This window comes from Pieris napi, chromosome 8 (genome assembly GCF_905475465.1).
Source record: "Pieris napi chromosome 8, ilPieNapi1.2, whole genome shotgun sequence".
Taxonomy (NCBI): Eukaryota; Metazoa; Arthropoda; class Insecta; order Lepidoptera; family Pieridae; genus Pieris; species Pieris napi.
In genome coordinates this window covers 7,550,492-7,571,285 of record NC_062241.1, presented here as the reverse complement: position 1 = coordinate 7,571,285, position 20,794 = coordinate 7,550,492, and the positions used below count along the sequence as shown (strand labels likewise).

The 20,794-nt window shown below is 34.4% G+C and overlaps 2 protein-coding genes across 4 annotated transcripts; both read right to left on the bottom strand.

Annotated features, from left to right (window-relative positions):
- Nucleotides 1-7,813: 7,813 nt before the first annotated feature.
- LOC125052003 lies at nucleotides 7,814-10,962 on the bottom strand. The gene is made up of 3 exons (XM_047652643.1): nucleotides 10,781-10,962; nucleotides 9,299-9,377; nucleotides 7,814-8,878 (listed from the first exon to the last, which is right to left on the bottom strand). Exons 1-3 carry the CDS (start codon nucleotides 10,960-10,962, stop codon nucleotides 7,814-7,816), a joined length of 1,326 nt encoding a protein of 441 aa, XP_047508599.1.
- An 896-nt stretch (nucleotides 10,963-11,858) lies between these two features.
- On the bottom strand, nucleotides 11,859-19,578 carry LOC125051771 (proteasome assembly chaperone 2). 3 transcript variants are annotated; one of them, XM_047652318.1, is made up of 3 exons: nucleotides 19,555-19,578; nucleotides 12,776-12,838; nucleotides 11,859-12,637 (listed from the first exon to the last, which is right to left on the bottom strand). In XM_047652318.1, the coding sequence occupies exon 3, from the start codon at nucleotides 12,625-12,627 to the stop codon at nucleotides 11,884-11,886; it is 744 nt and encodes a 247-aa protein (XP_047508274.1). In that variant the 5' UTR covers nucleotides 12,628-12,637; nucleotides 12,776-12,838; nucleotides 19,555-19,578; the 3' UTR covers nucleotides 11,859-11,883. The 3 variants fall into 3 exon arrangements, with proteins under 3 accessions (XP_047508274.1, XP_047508275.1, XP_047508276.1); XM_047652319.1 differs by lacking the exon at nucleotides 19,555-19,578 and having other exon boundaries at nucleotides 11,859-12,711; nucleotides 12,756-12,814; XM_047652320.1 differs by lacking the exons at nucleotides 12,776-12,838; nucleotides 19,555-19,578 and adding an exon at nucleotides 12,717-12,734.
- Between the last annotated feature and the right edge of the window lie 1,216 nt (nucleotides 19,579-20,794).

The window sequence follows — 20,794 nt, the reverse complement described above, 5'->3', positions numbered from 1 at the left end:
GAAGAATATTTAATTCTCAGTTTATTCAAGTTAACGAATAAAGTTAAATAAGCTCAAGATGTTTTAAAAATGCTTACAATTTATACAATTATTATTTATTAAAAGAATTGTTACATTGTTTTATGCTATTATTATTTCAAAAGAGATAAGAATGTTGCCGTGCATAAAATTTTAATTAAAGATATAATCATTTATCAGAAACCGTCGTGAAATGTTCAGAGGAAAAGGAAACGGCACTCACACGTAGATGTTTAATGAATTAATTAATGACTTTGGTGTTCGTCTGTGAGCGACACTATTGTTATTTTTGTAATAAATAACTATACCTATTGTTTTTCTTTTAGCAATTATAATTCCATGAAGGTTTCTAGAGGTAAAATTTACGACATTGACTGGTTTCATTCGACGTAAATGGCAGACAACCTTTCGAAATTACAACAATAAATAATCCACTCCTTAAGACATGTTGGCATCAAATTGCACTTGCTTCTTTGATCTTTATAGTTTGTATATATAGAACATCATCTTTTGTAGACAAATCATATCATGTGATCGGCTCTTTGCTTCGATTTTTGACTCTAAAAAACCGAGAGTAGGTAAAGAGTGATATGTTTAATTACTAGACACAAAGTAATAACAGTATGAATTACAAAATATAGATATTGGGTTGGATCCAAAGCAAATAGAAGTGAGGATGCCCGAATGAGTTCAAAACGTAATAGAGTCGTAATCAAAGTGAAAACGGTTTAATCAGGCGACTGAGTTGGCTCAGCGACGGCCTAATGCAATTATCTGCGTAGCCTTCGCAGATGCCAACGATACCTAAATTTTTAATATCAAATGGATTTGATATTAAAAATTTATATTTGGATACCATAAGACTGCTTTATATAAACGCGATATTTTACATTACGATGTTTAAATTGTAATAAGAAAAATGACGACAAAATGCGTTTTTATGTTACGATGTTTATAAATTTTTCGTTCTTAATCTATTTTCTTCTGGAGTTACCTTAGTAACGAATTTCAAAAATTTATTATAAAGAAAAGGAATTACATAATTTCTTTATACTTAATGAAAAATAAAAATATCCCATGACCCACAGCGTCGATTCTCTCTATCTACATGTACAATGTATTTATTCTAAATTAACAGTTGAATTCATAACGCGTATCTTACTCCTAACTTCGAAAACTAATATAACACGAAATACTAACGCCCATAGACTAATGACTTTGACTAGATTGTTAGTCTATTCTGCAGATATAAAATTTTTTTAAACATGTGTATGTTATTCATAGGTTTTATTAAAATATAATGAAATACTATGCCCGTAAAGGGTTTTTTTTTAAATAAATGGGCCGGAACACATGATAATGAAAAACATAGGCAAAGCTTCGACAAACCGATAACATTTTGATGAATTGCTTACATTTATCAGGCAATTGATCACACAATTTTGAACGGTATTATTTGATCGTGAATAAATCGTGACACTAAGCGTGACGATATTTCACAAATTATCTGAGTAAATATTATCTGCTTAACTTTCGAGAAAAATCTATTCATTATTAGTGTTTGAAAGACATTTCACTTTTGTAATATATAATACTTTTTAGTGTGTGATGAATATGACTCCTAGTACCTACATATGTTTAAGTATAACACAATTACATTACAATTCTTACACAAAAACATTGATTGATTGATTAGCCTTTATTGCTGACCCCCATACAATGTAATAACAATTATTTAAATTACATAAAAAACACTTAATTCTAACACATAAATAAAATAAAACTTAATCTAATGCATCATATGACCCGCTTTTGGTGATCAGCGTGTCCTGTGACACGTAGGCCTCTTCCAGCTGTTTCCATTCTTTTCTGTTATTAGCTCTTCTTGTCCAAGTTGTGCCTCCTATTATCTTAATATCGTCTGCCCATCTCTTGGTCGGTCTTCCTCTTTTCCTTTTTCCATCACGTGGTTGCCATTCTGTAATTATTTTTGTCCATTTCAACCTGCTATCTCTCGTCATGTGCCCAGTCCAGCGCCATTTCAACTGCCTTATTTTCTTTATAATGTCTTCTACTTTGGTCGTTGATCTGATCTCTTCTGCTCTTTTTCGATGTCTCAGTGTTACACCCACCATGCTTCTTTCCATTCCTCTTTGGCATGTTCTCAACTTTAGAAGATGTTTCTGAGATAAAGCCCAAGTCTCGCAGCCGTATGTAACACATGGTAGGATACATAGATTGAACACCTTTTTCTTAGCTACTATTGGGAAGTCTTTACTTTTAAGTACTTCCTTGAGTGACCAAAATCTCTTCCAGGCGCTAGACACTCTTCTTTCTATCTCAAGATCCATTTGGTCATGAAATGATATTATTTGCCCTAAATATACGTAGTGATCTACATATTCGATAGCATCTCCTCCTATTTGTATCATAATAGTTTCTCTATTTGTCATTATTTTCGTTTTAGATTTGTTCATAGAAAGCCCAACTATCTTGCTTGCTTCTGTCAGCTGTTGCAGCATAGTTTGAAGCGTCTTTGCGTTATCTGAAATGATCACTAAATCGTCTGCGAATCTTAGGTGGTTCAGTAGTCTGCCGTTTATGTTTATGCCGACCTTATCCCATTCCAAATTTCTAAATAAACTCTCCAAAATGGCTGAGAAGAGTTTTGGGGACAAAGGATCGCCCTGTCTCACACCCCTGGCTATAGGAAATTCTTCACCCGTTGTCTCTAGTTTGATATAAGCCGTGCTACTTGTATATATATTTCTAATTATACGTATGTATTTTTTTGGTATACCTTGTTGTATTAAGGCTCTCCAGAGGGAATCGTGCTTTATAGAGTCGAATGCTTTACTGTAGTCTACAAAAGCGATGTATAGTGCTTTTCCGTATTCTTTGCACTTTTGTATTAGCTGTTTTATAACATGTATATGATCTACAGTTGAGAATCCGGATCTGAATCCAGCTTGTTCCATGGGTTGTTGTTCATCCATTACCTTGGTTATTCTTCGCAGGATCATTTTGGAGAAAACTTTATACATGTTGGACATAAGGCTTATAGGTCTATAGTTTTCTATGATGTTCCTGTCACCCTTTTTGTGGAGCAGTGTAATTATGTTCTTCGTCCATTGAGAAGGTATGTATTCCGTTTTTAGTATGGTGTTGAATAGTTCAGTAAGCTTTCTTAGGTTCCCTGGTGCTGCTGATGATACTTTGATCATCTCATTAGTTATGTGGTCTGGTCCAGGCGCTTTTCCATTTTTTAAAAAAACATCAAAAACATTACGATACTTAAATATGCTGGTTTTTGTGATTGTAATGGATTGACCATTACAATCGTATCATGTAAAAATATACAAAAATGCTATGGCGTACGCCTTCCCCATTTATCACAAGAGATGCCTAAATCCATCTACGCAATAATAATTTTATTGATGACGGCACATACTTATCGACGTCATCTTCGTATATTTTCAAAGGGAAAACTTGCAGCGAAATTTTAAAACAAAAAAGCCTTAAATATATCATATCGTCATACAATTTCCTGCTGTATTGTTTATTACTTTTAAACATACTTGATTGATAGCTAAGAGCTTTAAGCTTTCAAATACTAAGCATTGGGACTTGGTCTTCGAAAGAGCTTCCTAAGACATTAGCTAGGAATAAAATGAGAGGAAACGACCGCTTGTAAGAGCACGAGGAGATGAATACCTAAACATATAAGGGTGGATTAATGAACTTTCTTACAATTAGAAGCCAATTCACCCTACGCAACATTTATAGATAAAACATGTTTGTACGTGATATTTTATCTAAACCTAATCACAAGAACCTACTAATTTTGATAAAACTTAACTATTTTTAAATAGGCAATAACATTAATGAACTTCTAGTATATTTGGACATCTAACCAATAGAGAAACCTTGACAAATGAAATGTTTCGACAATTTGAAGCCAGAATGATGTGTTCAAATGTTGGGTGCCTTACAATCTAAACGTTTATTTGAAAATATTAGGAAATATTAGTTTATAGTCCTCACTTATCTCGTCAATAGAAAAGTTAAAGCTTGGAGAGCAATGTACAATCTATCAACTATCAATAGCAAAGTAATACATGTGAATCAATTACTGAGAATCATTGCGTGTATGCCTGGATGGACCACTTCCCTGCCTATTAATATTCATTCAACGTGATCGGATTTCTGTTCCATCATCCCTGTAATGGTCAAATACAATATAATTATGAGGCATTGGATGTTAACGTTTATAATAGATTGAACCTAAATATACCAATACACGATCGAGCGTGGTTAAAAGCTTTTTAAACTATATAGCTTTTTTACTTGTATAAATTTTTTTTTAATACAATCGATATATTTATTTAATATTACTGTACTTACTGTAATGTACCACATGGTAAATGGATGGAAATACTACAGAGAATTGGCTTAAATTATAAGGATTGCCGTTTCATTAAGACCTATATTGGAAGCAAAGTGCCAATATAAGAGTAAAGAGCAAATATTCATCATATATCGAGATTCAGAGAGGTGTGCGTCAAGGTTGCATTTTATCACCCTTGCTATTTAACTTGTATGCCGATGCAATATTTTCAGAAGCCCTAGATAATTGTCCACATGGCATAGCAATTAATGGCAAACTGCTGAATAACTTAAGATACGCTGATGACACGATCTTAATCTCAGAGAGCTTCGATGGTGTACAGACTTTAGTCAATTAAGTTGCCGCTGTGAGCTCTAAATTTGGTATTATCATCAACGCAAAAAAGTCAAAATATATGACAATAAACCGAACACCGGAGTTTTTCACACACCTCAACATTTATTGATGAAAAGGGTGAATCCGCTGCAGAATTGAACAAACGCGGAACGCCTTTTCAAAACTAAAAAAAGTACTTTGTGACAAGCGCCTAAATTTACAACTTTTAAAATTAAGCGCATTGCGCGATGTTACGTCTTCTCTATTCAAAAAATACGAACGCAAAGTGGCAGGTAGAACGAGACGTGGCCCCAGACGCACGTCTTGGCTGAAAAACCTAAGAAACTGGTTTGATCAAAGCACTAAGTTATTGTTTAGAAGCGCGGCATCCAAAATTAAACTAGCCATGACGCCAACCTTCGCAAGGATGGCACTATAATATAAAGTACTTACTAAGAATGACTGAATAACAGTTTGTTGAATAACAGCCGTAAACAATAAAGTCTTAAATAAGGTAAGTAAGCACTTAAATGACGTGAAGCACGTGAGCATATATAATCATACTTTCCAAAAATTAAAGTCAATATTAAATAATTTATGTTTGTATTAACGGCTAATATCTATAAAAATAATTATATGAGTTACTGAAATATAAATAATCTGATCAATGATATTAGCCGACGGAGCGTTCACGCCCTTTCGTTCCACTTCAACGAAGAATTTGCCTTCATTGGCTTATTATCGATAAATCGGTTAATTAGTAAATTCAAGGTCGTTATTATAATATAATCCCGATACTAAAAAATTCGAAGATACTTTAAGAATTGCGTATATTTATCAGTTCAGTAGAATATCTGAATTAAAATCAGCACATTACGTGCAAGCACATTATTAACAAGTGTTTTAAATACAATTCCAGTGGCATAACAACCGTGTCTTGACCCGAGATTTCTGTATGTTTCGTGATCTTTTTTTGTCTTAAAGGCAAGTAGGTGATCAGCTCTCTGTTCCCAACAAACGCCGTCGACTTTTGGGTCAAAAGCATGCGGGTTTGATCAAGATGTTTTTCTTCACTGTAATAGCGATTGTTTATTGATGAGATTATAGGGATGTGAAAAAATAATCGATTATTAAAAAAATCTATTGTTTTAAAAGTAAAAATCGATTTTTAAATTTAAAATTATCGATTAATAATCGATTTTTCATCTGCCACCTCCCGACATTATGTCTGGTCTTTTATAACCCGGACCTCGAACTACTAGGGATATTCGATATACATCGATGTTTACACTGCGATACATTGAATCCGATTCTTTGAAGATGTATTGATATACTCGATGCATTGATGTTTTTTTGTAAAACATCGAAAGTATGATAAAACCAGTTAATTTTACAAAAACTCAAGTTTGAATGGAACACTATAATTTAAAAGTAAAATAAATTTATTCAGCAGCACAAGATTACATACAATTAAAAAGACAACAAAAATACTGCAATGTGCTACTGAAAAGGCAATACACTCAGCATTTATCAAGTTTCACCTAAAATCTATCAAAACGAGATTAAGTTAATTTCGATTTTGATTATTCTTAAACGTTAATTTGTGTTTATAATTTCGATTGTTTATTTTTAATTAAAAAAACCATGAAAAATATAGAAATTTTACCTAAAAATAAAATTTGTATTATGTTTCCTAAGACGTCCGAGGTCCATTATGAGAGTACATCGTTTCCTTTTCCGCCCAAATCGCTAGTATCCGACCTTTTCCCACCACGTGACACCGCCGCCAGCGCCCAGCGTTTGAAACTGGAACTAACTTTTTATCGCGCTAAAGCAAGCCGCCAGAGTTCTTGTTCATTGTTGGTCTCATAATAAGAGAACCAGGAAGAGCTTGTTTGGACCTCGGACGTCTTAGGAAACATAATACAAATTTTATTTTTAGGTAAAATTTCTATATTATGTGTTCCGTTTGACGTCCGAGGTCCATTATGAGAGACGTGTTTGTTATCTCCTGGTGGCTTGTAAAGTTATATATTAATAACTAAAAAACGCAACAATGTGATTTGAATTATTTATATCCGATAGAATCATGATGAAATAAACAATACAAGCTAATTAAAGCCTAAGCTTTAGCATCATTTAATAAACATAATAACAAAAATTTTATTGTTTATAATGAAGTAGAATACTTGGCTAATCATTAAGCGGCCGAAAGTACTGAGAAAGAGACTTCTGATTGAGTCTCAGCATTCTGACTATTATTATCTAGATTTCGACAATAATATATCTTTAATGTACTTTCATGACGCCAATTTGCCTAACCAAGAATATCATTTATGTTTCTAAAACAATTTAGCGAAGCAACAGCTGATCAAGTACCCCGAGATGCTTCGATACCTGATTCCAAAAGGGGTTTCTTGACCCAGCCCCCAAAAATTGTGGGCGTAGCTGGTCTTACAGGATATCTGGTTGTAATAAACAAATTTGTCAAGGAGCCTCATCTATTATTAGAGACAGTTATGAGTGTCCTAAGCCAAAATAAGGGATTTAGATGTTTCTCCGGGCACGATAAAAACGTCCAACTTGACTGTCTATACGTTCCTGTATCTGTTTTAAAACCGAAACCCGGATGCAAAGTGATGGAATCACCGTTATCAATAAAATGCTGAGGCTCGAAAAAGCAAGAGAGTCAAATCATGAACTCTATGCCCAGAAGCCAATAAAATTATTGTGGCTGTGTGTTTCGAGCTATGAAATAAATTTTGCTCATCTAGTTTTAGGCTTTTCAAATAATTTATAACTTTCCCCGCTTCCCATACTGGCAATTACTGCGCGATTGGTCTAGCTATAGATAGGATTGAGCTAGCGCTTTAAGGATATGTTTTACTAATTTATTAGATAAAATTTTAACATCGCTTAGAGCCTCACAAATTGATGCTATGTCAGATTTGTGAACTAAAATAGATATAGCTACATCAGGAGGAGCCGGGAATCGACAGTTTATATTACTATGTTGACACCAATTTACCCATTTATACCAAATAGGGGCATATGTTTTCCTTGTTGAAGCTCTCAAACACGACGAAATAAGTTGTTTTTCGTCTCGTGTTTTGCAGCCAAAATCAGCCACGCTTCCAACTGTAATTTCTGCCCTTGAGGAGGAGGTTGACCCGTTACGGTATTTATCAGGGTTTTGTTTAGATTCCGTATTGGTAGCGAGGGTGCAAGTGCTCGGCCTTTCAAATCCGGGCGCCAAAAAGGCTTCCTCCACCTGGGTGCTATTATTATGAACTTCCCTTGGGATAAGTTGAGATGGTGCAGCACTCGAGGTAGAGGCACTGGCGGTGGAAATATCCACGCTAGATCGTATCGCCAGCATTTACTGAAGGCGTGGTGAAGCAAGTGTTGGAGTCTAATAAGTCTAGCGACACATAACTTGCCACGACAAGAGCCTCTCGTGACGCGAAAAGATCTATTTCGGGGGTTCCCCATCGTCTGAATATGTCCGTGGTTGCCTCTTTCAAGAGATGCCATTCGGTGCCCCTGCGATTGCGCGAGAGGTAATCGGCTTCCACGTTGTACATTCCCGGCAAGGAAGTGAGGGATAAGTACAATATTCAAACTGTCCGTCAGTGCCAGAAGATCTTTTGTCAATTTTAACAGCATTTGGGACCTTGTTCCTCCTTCGTTTTTTATGTACGATACAACAGTTTTGCTGTCGCTTTGCAGGATTACCATCGAGTTCTTTAGGACTTCGGATGTCAAAGAGATTGCTGCTACCACAGCGTGCATCTCCTTTAAATTGCAATGCCACTCAATCTGACTTTGAGTCCAAGAACCATTCAGGGGTTTGTTGTTGATTAGCGCTCCCCATTGTAGATCCGAGGCATCGGTGACAATGTAATTCACATGCCTTGTTTTGAAGTGAATCGGTGTTTTGTGACTGAGGTTGTGCAAACACCATACCACGTCCTGATTCACCTCTGCAAGAGAACTCGGGCAAAGAGGAGCTCTCCTAAATGCATTGCTGTGTCGCTGCAGCGTTCGGCAACGCAACCTTCCCCGGTGGGTGATGAAGGTCGCAAAATTGAGATACCCTAAGAGGCGTTGGGCCTGCTTGAGGGTCCAATTTGCCGGCTGACAAGCGTGTTATCAGGCACTGACGAATTTTGATAACTTTTTACGGGTAAGGACTTTGCATTTGATAGTGTGTCCCACGTGATACCCAGAAAATCGATCGACCTCGTTGGAGTGCATATCGACTTCTCTCGATTTATGGTCCAGCCCAGGTTCTTCAAAAAGGTCATGCCTACGAGAACCTGGGAGTTAAGAATTGTTCTGTCCTGGTGGACCAGTAAGTAATCGTTCAAGAAAACGATCACTCTTAAGCCCTGACGGCGTTATAGCTTGGCTGTCCAATTTGTCACCGAAGCAAACATTTTCGGAGCTATGACCAACCCAATAGGTAGACAAGTCATTTGAAGGAGCCTTCCCTCGTAACTGATACGCAGAAAGCAACGATGTTCAAGGGAAATCGGTACATGATAGTAGGATTGCCTGTGATCCAGCTTCACCATCCAATCGCTTTTTTGTAGGAAATTTGGCATTTGGTGGTGATGAAACAGATGAAAAGGTTCTGGTTTCATGAACCGATTTAAAGATTTTAGGCTGAAAATGACTCGATTTTTCCGTTCTTCGTTATTATGAAATATGAACGATATGATATGATAGATATGAACGACGGAGTCAGCGGTGCTGGCTCCAGTATATGGTCTCGAATCATGGTATGTATTTCCAAGGAAATCGAAGTTGAAACAGGTGTTTGCAACTTTTTTAGGATTTAGGACAGTACTAATAGCGGTTTTCGATTGAAAGTTATTCGAGCGGAGGTTATTAATTTTAGAATGGAAAAAGGAGGTTTTAATTTCACCCAATTTTTGTGATAGTTCCTTAAACATCCGCCCGAAAAGCCCATCGAGTCACTTATGTTGGTATTTATTTGGATTGTTATATTTGCGTCCCCCCTTTTGATGTGAAACATCTATAACCGCACGTAAAACCGATTTCTGGTGTGGCGACAAATGCCGTGGCGATGCCACGCTATATGATGGTATATATACAGTCTATATGCAGTAGTGTGTACGGTGTATTTCGAAGTCACTGATTAAACGAATTAAGTAGTCACGTTTTGAAATAAATTCGTAAATTTTTGTATTTAAATGAAAATAAATGTTTATTCAATAAATAGTCATCGTTATTTTAACAAAATAATGTCGATGTTTCACATCTGCCAGGCGTCCCGTGACGGCTCACATTTTTTATTTTCGTGATCATCGAAGTTGTGACTCTGTTGTCCTTGTTTTGAGTTGTATCGGTTACCAAGAAAGGGCTTTTGACTAACCTGAGACGTTGAAGCTACAGGCGATTAAAAACGTATGCGTGATTTAACGCGTATTGTTTTAGATTGGTACCCGCGAATTCTGTCAATTTTGACAATACTACCAACATTTTGTAAATATTTAGATAATTTTTCAGGATTAAACATGTACTCCGAAGAGGGGTGGGAATTTTATCTAAATCTTCTATAACATGTTTTTAAAGTTTGACCAAAACATTCTTGCAATTTATTATGTATAGAATTTAAATTAAGAACCGCGTTCGACTGAAGACCACTAAAACGCTACGTAACGCTTTATTGATAAACTCATTTTTAAATCGGTAAAAGCAGGAAAAGCAACGTATTTCTTTTGTATATCAATAAAACGTACACAGTTCAAATCAGAAATGTAAAAACCTCTGCATTGAAATTAATATTATAATTTATAACTCGGAGGTTCTTGAACCGACACGTCTAAATGAGCAATATCATTAACTACAGCCGCATGGTTCAAAAAAGGGTCGTGTAGGTTTGCATTATTAGATTCGGTCACTTTATGTAACATGCTAGACGACGCAGCATAATTGTAAAAAAGTATTATTAAGGTGACTCACCAATTACTGCGACAATTGCTCAAACCTGAGAATAATCACGTGAATTACTGCTGTGGCGGCGGTTCTTCATCCTCTTCACTCGTACTCGAACTTTGCGAAGAACTCGGCTTGTCAGAACTTGCAGAGACAATATCTCCCGTGATATGAAACGGCCTTGTAAAGCGCGGGTGAGGCACGTTTGACCGCGTAGCCAACACATTTACACCGATTTTAGCACTTTCATTAGCCATTTTATATTTTTAACGTGAAAACCGAGTTAACCATTTTACGAAATAATTATTTCCACTTTGAAAATAAATTTTAGGTCGATATAACTTTGAATATACTGATTCGTTTTTAAGTGTGCACTAGCGACTGTGCAAGACGAAAAACGACGCAACAATGAACAAGAACTCTGGCGGCTTGCTTTAGCGCGATAAAAAGTTAGTTCCAGTTTCAAACGCTGGGCGCTGGCGGCGGTGTCACGTGGTGGGAAAAGGTCGGATACTAGCGATTTGGGCGGAAAAGGAAACGATGTACTCTCATAATGGACCTCGGACGTCAAACGGAACACATAATAAAATATTTAGGGTGTTTATTTTGAAATTAATTTAAAAATTAGGAAAAAATCGATTATTTTATTAAGAAAAATCGATAATTTATAAATCGATTTTTCACGCTAAAAAAATAATCGATTAATAAAAAAATCAATTTTTTATGCAGAATGTCACATCCCTAGATGAGAAGGTATATTGGAGCACAGCCATGATTCAAACACACAACCTTTGTGTTTAGAGTGGCGCATTTAAGATACTAGGCCAATTATGTGAAATAAATAATATCAGTTCATAATTAGTTATTTTTTCTCTCTATATACTTGGTAATTTCAAAAACTATATTTGAAACTAGAACAAGCTAGCATTAAATTTGTTACGATATACAATTAGGTCTAGTATAACTGTACAATATGGTATGGTACTTAGTACCTCATGAAGTATATTCTGAAATTTATTACCAATCACATCTCTCCACAATTAGCCGGTGCTAGAACAACTATGAATCTGGTTTAACATGTAAGTAATAATCAAGTCTTAAATATATAAAATATTACAGTCTAACAGGAATTTGTAATAAAAACAGCTCAAACTATATTTTACAAAATGTCATTATAATTAATAGATCTCTTGTGGAGGTGGTCTGCCAAATAAAAGTTTCCATGAGGCAGGTTGAATGAACTGAGTGGTAGGATTTTGATCTCTATCCAAAAGTGGAAAGATGTTTTGAAGTTGTTCTACCATATCATATGCATCAGGTACATTGTCTCCTTCTGAGCAGTATTTATAAACACACAAACATGGTAGAGATTTCTCTTTACATATATTAAATAGCATCGCAGCATACCCACCACCAAATATTTTAATGTCACTTTCAGGTTGTTCATGTGGAATTAAGTTTGCCATCTGAATCTGCTCTGAGTAAGGTGTGTTATTGCTTGCAATAAATCTGAATGGTGATGTCATTATGTGCTTTTTCTCATGCGCAAAACTACTTGATAGTATTATGATATCTTTAATTTGCTTTTGCTGAAACTGGTCTACTAAATTTTCCAAGAAACTTCGCGCTCGTTTTTGTATAAGTGGAGATCTGACTTGAAGAACAAGCAAATTGTGAATAGCCGATACATATAACTCACAGGCGGTTGATAAAGTATTTGAAGCCAAATTGTACGGGTCACATCCAACTATAGGAACTTGAGCTGTAGTATAAATCGAAGCTAGCTTTTCCATCCGTAATGTAGCGATCAAAAGATCACACGCAAGTTGTGCCACATTTCCAACAGCTACGCTGGGCACTACTAGGGTGTAATTGGTCAGGTCATAATTACTCGACCATTTCCAACTATTTTGCAAATCCATGTTTCTTTTTCTAAAAATCAGACAAGATCTTTAAGTCGATGTTTTGCTTAAATTATCTTTTTAATAGTTGGGATATACAAGAATCATACAATTGATACACTTTATTTACAGCAATATTTTTAATAAATGATTTTTAATTTTAACTCACCAAATAGTTAATACTAATTGAAATGAATAGCCTGTGGGCTGTGAGTGACAGTTCACTGTTCTGGGGGTCTAGCCATATTGGTGTCGAAAAGTATTCTACATACACTACCGCTTTTGCGTAATTGTACTGTCGAAAACGCTTCGTTCGTAGCCAAGAGGCATGTCGATACATTACCGCAAAGTCGACAGCGTAGATGCGAGCTGCTGTTCGTAGCACCTTATTCCGTCATATTGTCTCTGGATTAAATGTATTCCTAATGTCACTTTTATAAACAAATAGAAGTTAAAACTTTACAATATTTTTGTAAATTTGCAATTGGAAGCTGCAAAAGGGACATTAGAATGTCAGCAAGGATGGAACAATTTTCGATTTAAGTGGAATTTACGGAAGGTGCAAAGTGAATATATGAATTTTAATTGCATGTTTAAATTAATTATGTTTTGTTTCATGTTTTCTCAGAAATTTAAGGCTACAAATAAATACAATATTTTGAAATTGCATAATCGCGATATATAATAATAATTAGTAGTACTCATACTTTGATATTTTTAGGATTTGACCTCACAACTAATCTGCAAAATGAAGAAGCAACATATTTTGTTACCGCTTAGAAGAAACAATAGAAATAGTACTGTGGATTGATAAATAAAGAGTGAAAATAAGGTTGACTAGAAGTTGATAAAGTCCAAGGAATTAAAAAACAATAGAAAAAAACTTAGACTAGTGTGAACACTGAAATTAGAGTTTGATTTAAGCTTTAATTAGGTTTGGTGTTTGTGCTTGAACATTTTGAATGTCAATTTGAAAGCAGATTTTTATATAAGTGTAGATTTTATTAGTGATTTGCTACTAGTTGGAATTATCTCTGTTTATGTCCATCAAACAATTTCAGTTTAAGTTAGAGTCATAAAGGTTGATTGTTTATAATATATTTATAAAAAAGAGGGATTAATTAAAATTATAAAATAGAAATTTAGTCTTAAATTATAACCCTTAATCAACCTTTGACTCCATATTGATGCTCCAACATCTTAGATATAAAGTTAAGTTTGATGCTTATTTTAAGTTAATATTTATGTCAATTAACTTTTGGTTATATCAGTGATTTGCTACTAGTGAATATGTAAATGCAAAATCTGTTTAAGTAAGAAATGAATAAACATTGTATGTTATGTATTTGTCAGTTTTATTTTTGGTAATTTACCTGTCTTCTTTAGTAGGAAAAGCCATTAAAGTGGTTCACAATATTAGTTTATTTTACAAGAATATACATATAATGCATATATGAATGACCCGTACCTACTAATAGTTAGGAATAAAAATGTTAAAAACAAACAGGTAGCAAAATAAAAATGTTTCAGTTATGGTTATTTTTTATTAAAATAAGGCACAAATATCTTCCTTAACATAATGCAGTCTACATAGAAAAATAAGCATATGTAACAACTTATTAAACAATATAGACATTACTACTGAACACACATAGGTGCATCAGATTAAATGCGTTACTACCTAATGTAGATGTATTCATAATTATATATGTAGATAATTAACTAATAAATGTAAGTGTTAGTTTGCAGCAATGTCAATATCTTGTTTGTGTGCTGTTATATACAAAAAATTGTTCAATTCATAAAACCTAACGTTAGATGTTGTGATAATTTCATAAAACTAGGGTCAATGTGCTATTAGCTGACCATGCACCAATAGTTGACCAAAACACACACTTTAGCCTTTTTTAACGTAAAATGGCAAGTTTTGATAGCAGTTTTTTGTCGTTCATGTTGACAACACTATTACTGTCACGTGGTACACGAGTAACGTTCGCTATTGGTTGACCAATCCGAGTTCTTTGCAAGTGAAGATGGCGCCCGGTAAGTACACATCTGATTTAGTAAGAATGTTTTTTATGAGTTTCTTGGTAAATCTTATTTCATCTGGGTATTTTCTTGTGCATTTTTTGATTTAATGCGATAGGGTTTAAGGGTAATAGTTTGTTAAAGTGCTGAATGTAATATTTATGCTGTTTTTTGTGGATAACTGATTTTTGTGGGATGTTTATCCATTGGCTCCGAAATTTTAATCGTGCTCCTAAAGCTGTCCATGGTGGTCAAGCTTTGGCTTAAACATATATTTAAGAATGTAAAGTTCTTTTTTGTTTTTCTTATGTTATTATATATTTTCGTTAATTTCACCTAAAGCATGACCCCTGTAAGATATGCTTGTCCAATAGTTGACCAGTACTAAATTTTGTGCCTACTTGCTGTGGTCAGCTTTAGGAACGAGGTTTGCCAATGCTTGTCCAGTTAAATTTAATGGTGTTGGTGTGTACATTTTCCTTTTATTTTCTATTCCAGTAAAGAAAAGAAAGGAAAATGCGAAAATATTACGCTACCCAGATACTGCTATGCAATCTGCTATTAAAGCAGTGCGTGATGGTACATATGAGATACGAGAAGCTGCTCGCCACTTTGGCGTTCCACACAGTACTCTTATAAATAAATTAAAGGGGAGGGTACCTGAAAAACGAAAGATGGGACGTGACACTTTCCTAACAGAGGCTGAAGAAAATTTACTAGTTGCTTATATTATAGCAAATGCTAGAAAGGGAATACCATTAAAACGCCAAACTTTAGTAGATACAGTAAAAAAGATAATTGAAGAAGATAATAGAAAAACTCCGTTTAAAAATAACTGTCCAGGCCGAAAATGGTTTGATTTATTTTTGAAACGTAACCCGCAAATTAAAGAAAGATGTGCCGAAAGCATATCAACAGCTCGTGCTAGTGTAACAGAATCTGATTTAAGAGGATGGTTCGATTCAGTAAAAGAATATTTAGTAAAGGAGAATGCCCTGGAAATATTAGAGGATCCTACAAGATTATACAACGCAGATGAGTCAGGGTTTCAGACTTGTCCTGAATCTGGTAGAGTTCTTGGACCAGTTGGAATGAAAAATTTTTTTGAAGTTAAGTCAGGAAAGGAAAAGGAGCAACTTACTGTGATGGCCTGCTTGAATGCAGCTGGGCAATTAGTTGCACCTATGGTTGTATATCCATTGATGCGTATATCTAGTGATATAGCCCACAACGTTCCAGCAGATTGGGCCATAGGAAAGTCTAAAAAAGGATGGATGACAGCACCTCTATATTATGAATATATAGTAAATGTATTTGATCCATGGCTAAAGAACAATAAGATTTCGAAACCTGTTTTACTTTTAATAGATGGTCACCGATCTCACATGACTTTGCAAGTGGCAGAATATTGCTCAAATAACCAAATTCTAGTACACGCATTATTCCCAAATTCAACACATATTACCCAGCCCGCTGATGTATCACTTTTCAAGTGCCTGAAAAGTGGTTGGCAAAACATCGCGTTTGAATACAAAAGAAATAGTGGCAATAGACACATCACTAGAGCTACCTTTGCGCCACTTCTTTTAAAAGTATTCAAAGAGAAAGTTACGCCTGCAATCATTTCCAATGGATTTAAAAGATGTGGAATCTACCCTTTTGACCCTTCTGCAGTTGATTATACCAAATGTATGGACCATGAAGTGCGCAATGCACCAACACTTGCAGAGACAGGAGGAGTAGAAACAATTCTGTTGCTAGAATCTTTTATGCGAAAAGGTCGAACAGAACAATTTAGACGAGCCATAAAAGATGAACAATGGGAAGGTGACGAATCGGCTAAGGAACTATTTTACGTCTGGAAAAAACTTCGTCAACATTACCTTCCTTCCACATCTTCTTCTCTTCGTGAAGCATCTATTCCAGAAGGTAGTAGTAGCTGTTCTGTTGCGCTTGTGAACACAGAGTATGAATTACCTACTAATATGTCCCCATCACTCTTACAACCATCGGTAAGCGCTCAAGTAAGTAGAAGAACATCTACAACATCTCTAGAGATGGAGATGATTGTTGTGACTGATCAAGGTAGCAACTCGGTATCCATTTCAGAAAATAAATTAGATCAGCTTCTAGCGCAGGAAGCATCAATTTCAACACCCACTCCAGAAGCTTGCGATTGTTCCAAAGATACTGCACCTGTGGCCGTTGTAGATGACATACCTGTTAATATGCCTACTTCACCTTTTCAAAATCCGTCTGACGCTCCAGTGAATCGGCAGACATCTGCAATTACTCCAGAGGCAGAGATTGCAACAAATCAACAAGGAAGCAACACAGTTAACACTTCTAAAAATAAACTATTTCAGCTTATGGCCGAAAAACAAAAACTAATAAGCCCTGCTTTTGGTAACCATATTTTGTGGCCATCAGACTCACCAATAAAGAAAAAAACTAAGGAACGCCTGCCACTTGCGGTGACATCAAAATATTTCATAGATTACTTTGAAAAAAAAGAAGAAAAGCAAAAGAAGTTAGAATGTATAGAAAACAGAAAAAGAGAGCGAGATGAGAAGAAAATAAGTAAAAGTCAAGTAAAGAAACCAAAAGTAAAGAGAGCAGTGATACGCTCGCTCTCCTGTGACTCAGAAATAGATATAAAAAAATGTAAAGTCCAAGGCAAAAGAATGAAAAAGAAAACAAACAGTCTCATTATACGGAGTGATAGTGAATCAGACGATAGTAACATAATTGATACAAGAAAAATAAACAAAGAAAATGAAAACATACAAACAGTAGGATCTGAACCAGATTCCGAAGAAGAATTGTTAAGCGTTTTATCTGCGAAGAAAAAAGGAATATGTAAAGGAAATTATGTCATCCTCATATATGAAGGACAATATTTTCCTGGGCTTGTTGAAAATGTCGACGAACAATTTTTTGAAATAAGCACTATGAGCTTTTCCGTGGCAAATACATTTAAATGGCCAGAAAAGCCTGATAAAATCTGGTACCATCAAAAAGATGTAGTGGAAGTAATAGATGCACCTGTGCTCTCTAACAAGAGAGGTTTTTATGTCGTAAAGGAAATGGAAAAATACCTTCCATTTACTGTTTAAAACATGTAATATTATGTTGATTTTCTTCTCAAGGTTTTGTTAATTTAAATTTGATTATTAAAAATAATAATTTTCTTTGTAAATTTCGTTTTATTTACATTTCACTGTATGGTCAACTTGTGGTACATTCACGGTCAGACTTTGGAGTTTGCTGGTCAACTAGTGGCGCATTTATATATTTTTATTTTATTTTTTGATATTCTGAAAAATGGTTTCAGTTAAATAGTAATATTTATATCTCTAAACACACTAAAGTTCACACAATCATTTACTATATTTAAATTTGATGTAAGTAATAAACCAAGTCTGCTGTACATTTCGAAGCAGTAAAAAGCGCTTAACCGGTCAACTATTAGTACATTGACCCTACTATGATACCTACAGTTACTATGAATACATCCTGGGCGATTAAAAAATAGTGATTGTTTCCTTAACACAACAATTGTAAATAATAATAGTTATTGTAAAGATATAATTCTTCCCAAAATCTACAAATGCAGTTTGTTTATAATAATGTCTCATTAACATTCAAACTGCTGAACTTATTAAGATTAAATGTAGAAGAACATAGTTTCAGTTACTGTTTCCTGTTCTTGAGGTAATGTTACTTAACCAACCATTATTTCATACTCCATAGCTTCTCTTTTTCTGAAAAGAAAATATTTTAGTTAGTACTTTGATCAAATAGAAAACTGACAAACTAAACTGTAAGATCGGTCCAAGGTTTGTTCAATAGGTAACTTTAGTATTAAAACTCTTTACTTAATTCTAAACTTAAAAATATACTTAATTTGTCACTGCTGCTTATTGTCAATTAAAGTTCTTAATAACCAAACAATGTCAGTAACTCCCAAAGGACTTGAATTCAAACTTCTCAGTCATTAACAATATTATAATAACTTCTCTAGTATATTAACTTAGTAAATAATTAAAGAAAATATCTGCTTACCATTCCTTAGTATTGCTCACTAGATTTTATATTTCCAAAGTGATGAAGTATAAATCCACTTTATTTGATTAATATAATCAATATTATATCATTAGCTTCTATTATAATTATAATAAAATATATTTAGAACTTCTAATTATGTTCATTAGTGACTGCTTTATCATCTGAAATATACAAATAAAATGTACAATAATTTTACTTTGTGATTACATAATATATGCAATATTAAATGGTATATGTATTTTTTAAATTAAATAACAATTTCATGAACTTACATGCAATATAAATATCAATAAGAGATATCCAATATAACTAGGATTTACCTCTACTAATTTGCTGATTTTCTTGTTATTTTCATATTTATCTGTGTCTATTATGTTATCCTCGCATTGATTCATAGAAAAACTAAAACTCTTAAGTCTTAACTTAAAAATATGAACTCTAGTTTAAATTATTATAATTACACGAGAACGTTAAAAAAAGACAGATAACAAATTAAAACCATTTCGTTAAAACGTCCAAAATATGACATGTTTTTAAAACGGTAGCCATTAAAGATGGCAATAGTTGTACTTAATTATTGCAAACAGCAGCTTTTGAGATCACGCTAAAACATGGCGGAGAAACGCCGTTTTTTCTACACTGCCGAAACATTAATTGGCCGTTGGCTACCGAATAGCGTAAGCGTTAATGTGTGTCTCTTCGTAGCACTGTCATGGCGTCGCTTATTGTATCCCGACTCACGCCTTTAGGGCCTAGGCTACCGACTGTCGACACGAGCTGTCATTTTCATACAAATTTAGTTTTCGACTTTCTACATACACTACTGTTAAGCCATCTTGGCTAGACCCCCTGTTGTAATTCGTATGACGTAGGTAATTCGCATTTCGCAAGTGTTCCCAAGACTGATGAGTGATGACAACTATTATATTTTATTCTCAACATGACATTGCAGATTCTTTCAAATATTCATTCTATCTTAGCCAAGTATTTTAATATTTTTTTAATGTCATTCCCATGGTACCGACGAGTGATTTTCAGGTATAGCCAGTAAATACTAATAATCGAAGCAGACATATCCTAAACTATTTCTTTTAAATTAAATTTTAAAAATTTATATAAATTTAAAAATGTTTTTGTAAGTTGGAAGTGACGCAACGTCAATAATTCATGCTTACATATACGCCAACTAATAATAATGCTATCATTGCTACTCCATATGTCAAATATACAAAGTAGTTGATTATAGAAACAGATAAACATCGGTCATCGGTCAATAATCATACTTTACCAAACCTTTTTGTACGTAGTGCATATTTATATAGTGTAATTTTCAAATGCCATAATAGACATAATTCATTAACAAATTATTCGTTCTATTCGTTGGAAGTCGCATTAGAAGTTTCACATCAATGAATTGTTGCTATTAGAATAGATTTATTTCTTCAAGGTTAATTTTAGCGTATATATGTTTTAACTTTTAACATTCAAATTGGTTCTTTTGTTATAAGGTAGGCATGTAACTAAATGAGTTATTGCCGACAGGAAAGAAACAATAGTAGCGGTAATAGGAATTAATGGAGTGTTACTACATATGCCGGCGATGTTCACCTGATGGCTGCTGAAAGTGCTGCCGAATTGCTTTGCTAAGTCTTTGCTATATAACAATTTCATTAAGTACATCGCTAGCGCGAATTTTCGGCGTACTCTAAGCTCGTTGTAGCCCATAAGCCGAGAATAAATAATTTTGTAACCGCTCCAACTAATATTTAGTTTCGTGGCTTAAATCGCGCAATTGTGTATAATGTACCAAATGACTTCTCACCGGCACACCATATAACACAGTAGTGATATTTGTAAATCGTGAATATAGTGATATAAATCTATCTTATATGTTCATGAAACATCAATTCCAGCTTAAAAACGACGCCAAACTCTCTTACTTGCGTCACCCGTTTGACTGATTCCGATCCAATTGTATAATTGTATAGTATAGTTACATTTGAAAGATCGCTCTGAAGATGGTCGTTATCGAAATTTTTTATATTTTTTAAACATCTGCTATACCTCAGGACCCTCTTTTTCTTCTTTATTC

What these genes read in the sequence shown, in the direction of transcription:
- LOC125052003 (XM_047652643.1), bottom strand. Translation starts at nt 10,962, where the DNA reads ATGGCTAATGAAAGTGCTAAAATCGGTGTAAATGTGTTGGCTACGCGG. An exon ending in GAAGAACCGCCGCCACAGCA is followed by an intron (nt 9,378 to 10,780) that starts GTAATTCACGTG and finishes TCATGAAACCAG; the next exon opens with AACCTTTTCATCTGTTTCAT. An exon ending in ATGGTGAAGCTGGATCACAG is followed by an intron (nt 8,879 to 9,298) that starts GCAATCCTACTA and finishes CACGCTTGTCAG; the next exon opens with CCGGCAAATTGGACCCTCAA.
- LOC125051771 (XM_047652318.1), bottom strand. Translation starts at nt 12,627, where the DNA reads ATGGATTTGCAAAATAGTTGGAAATGGTCGAGTAATTATGACCTGACC.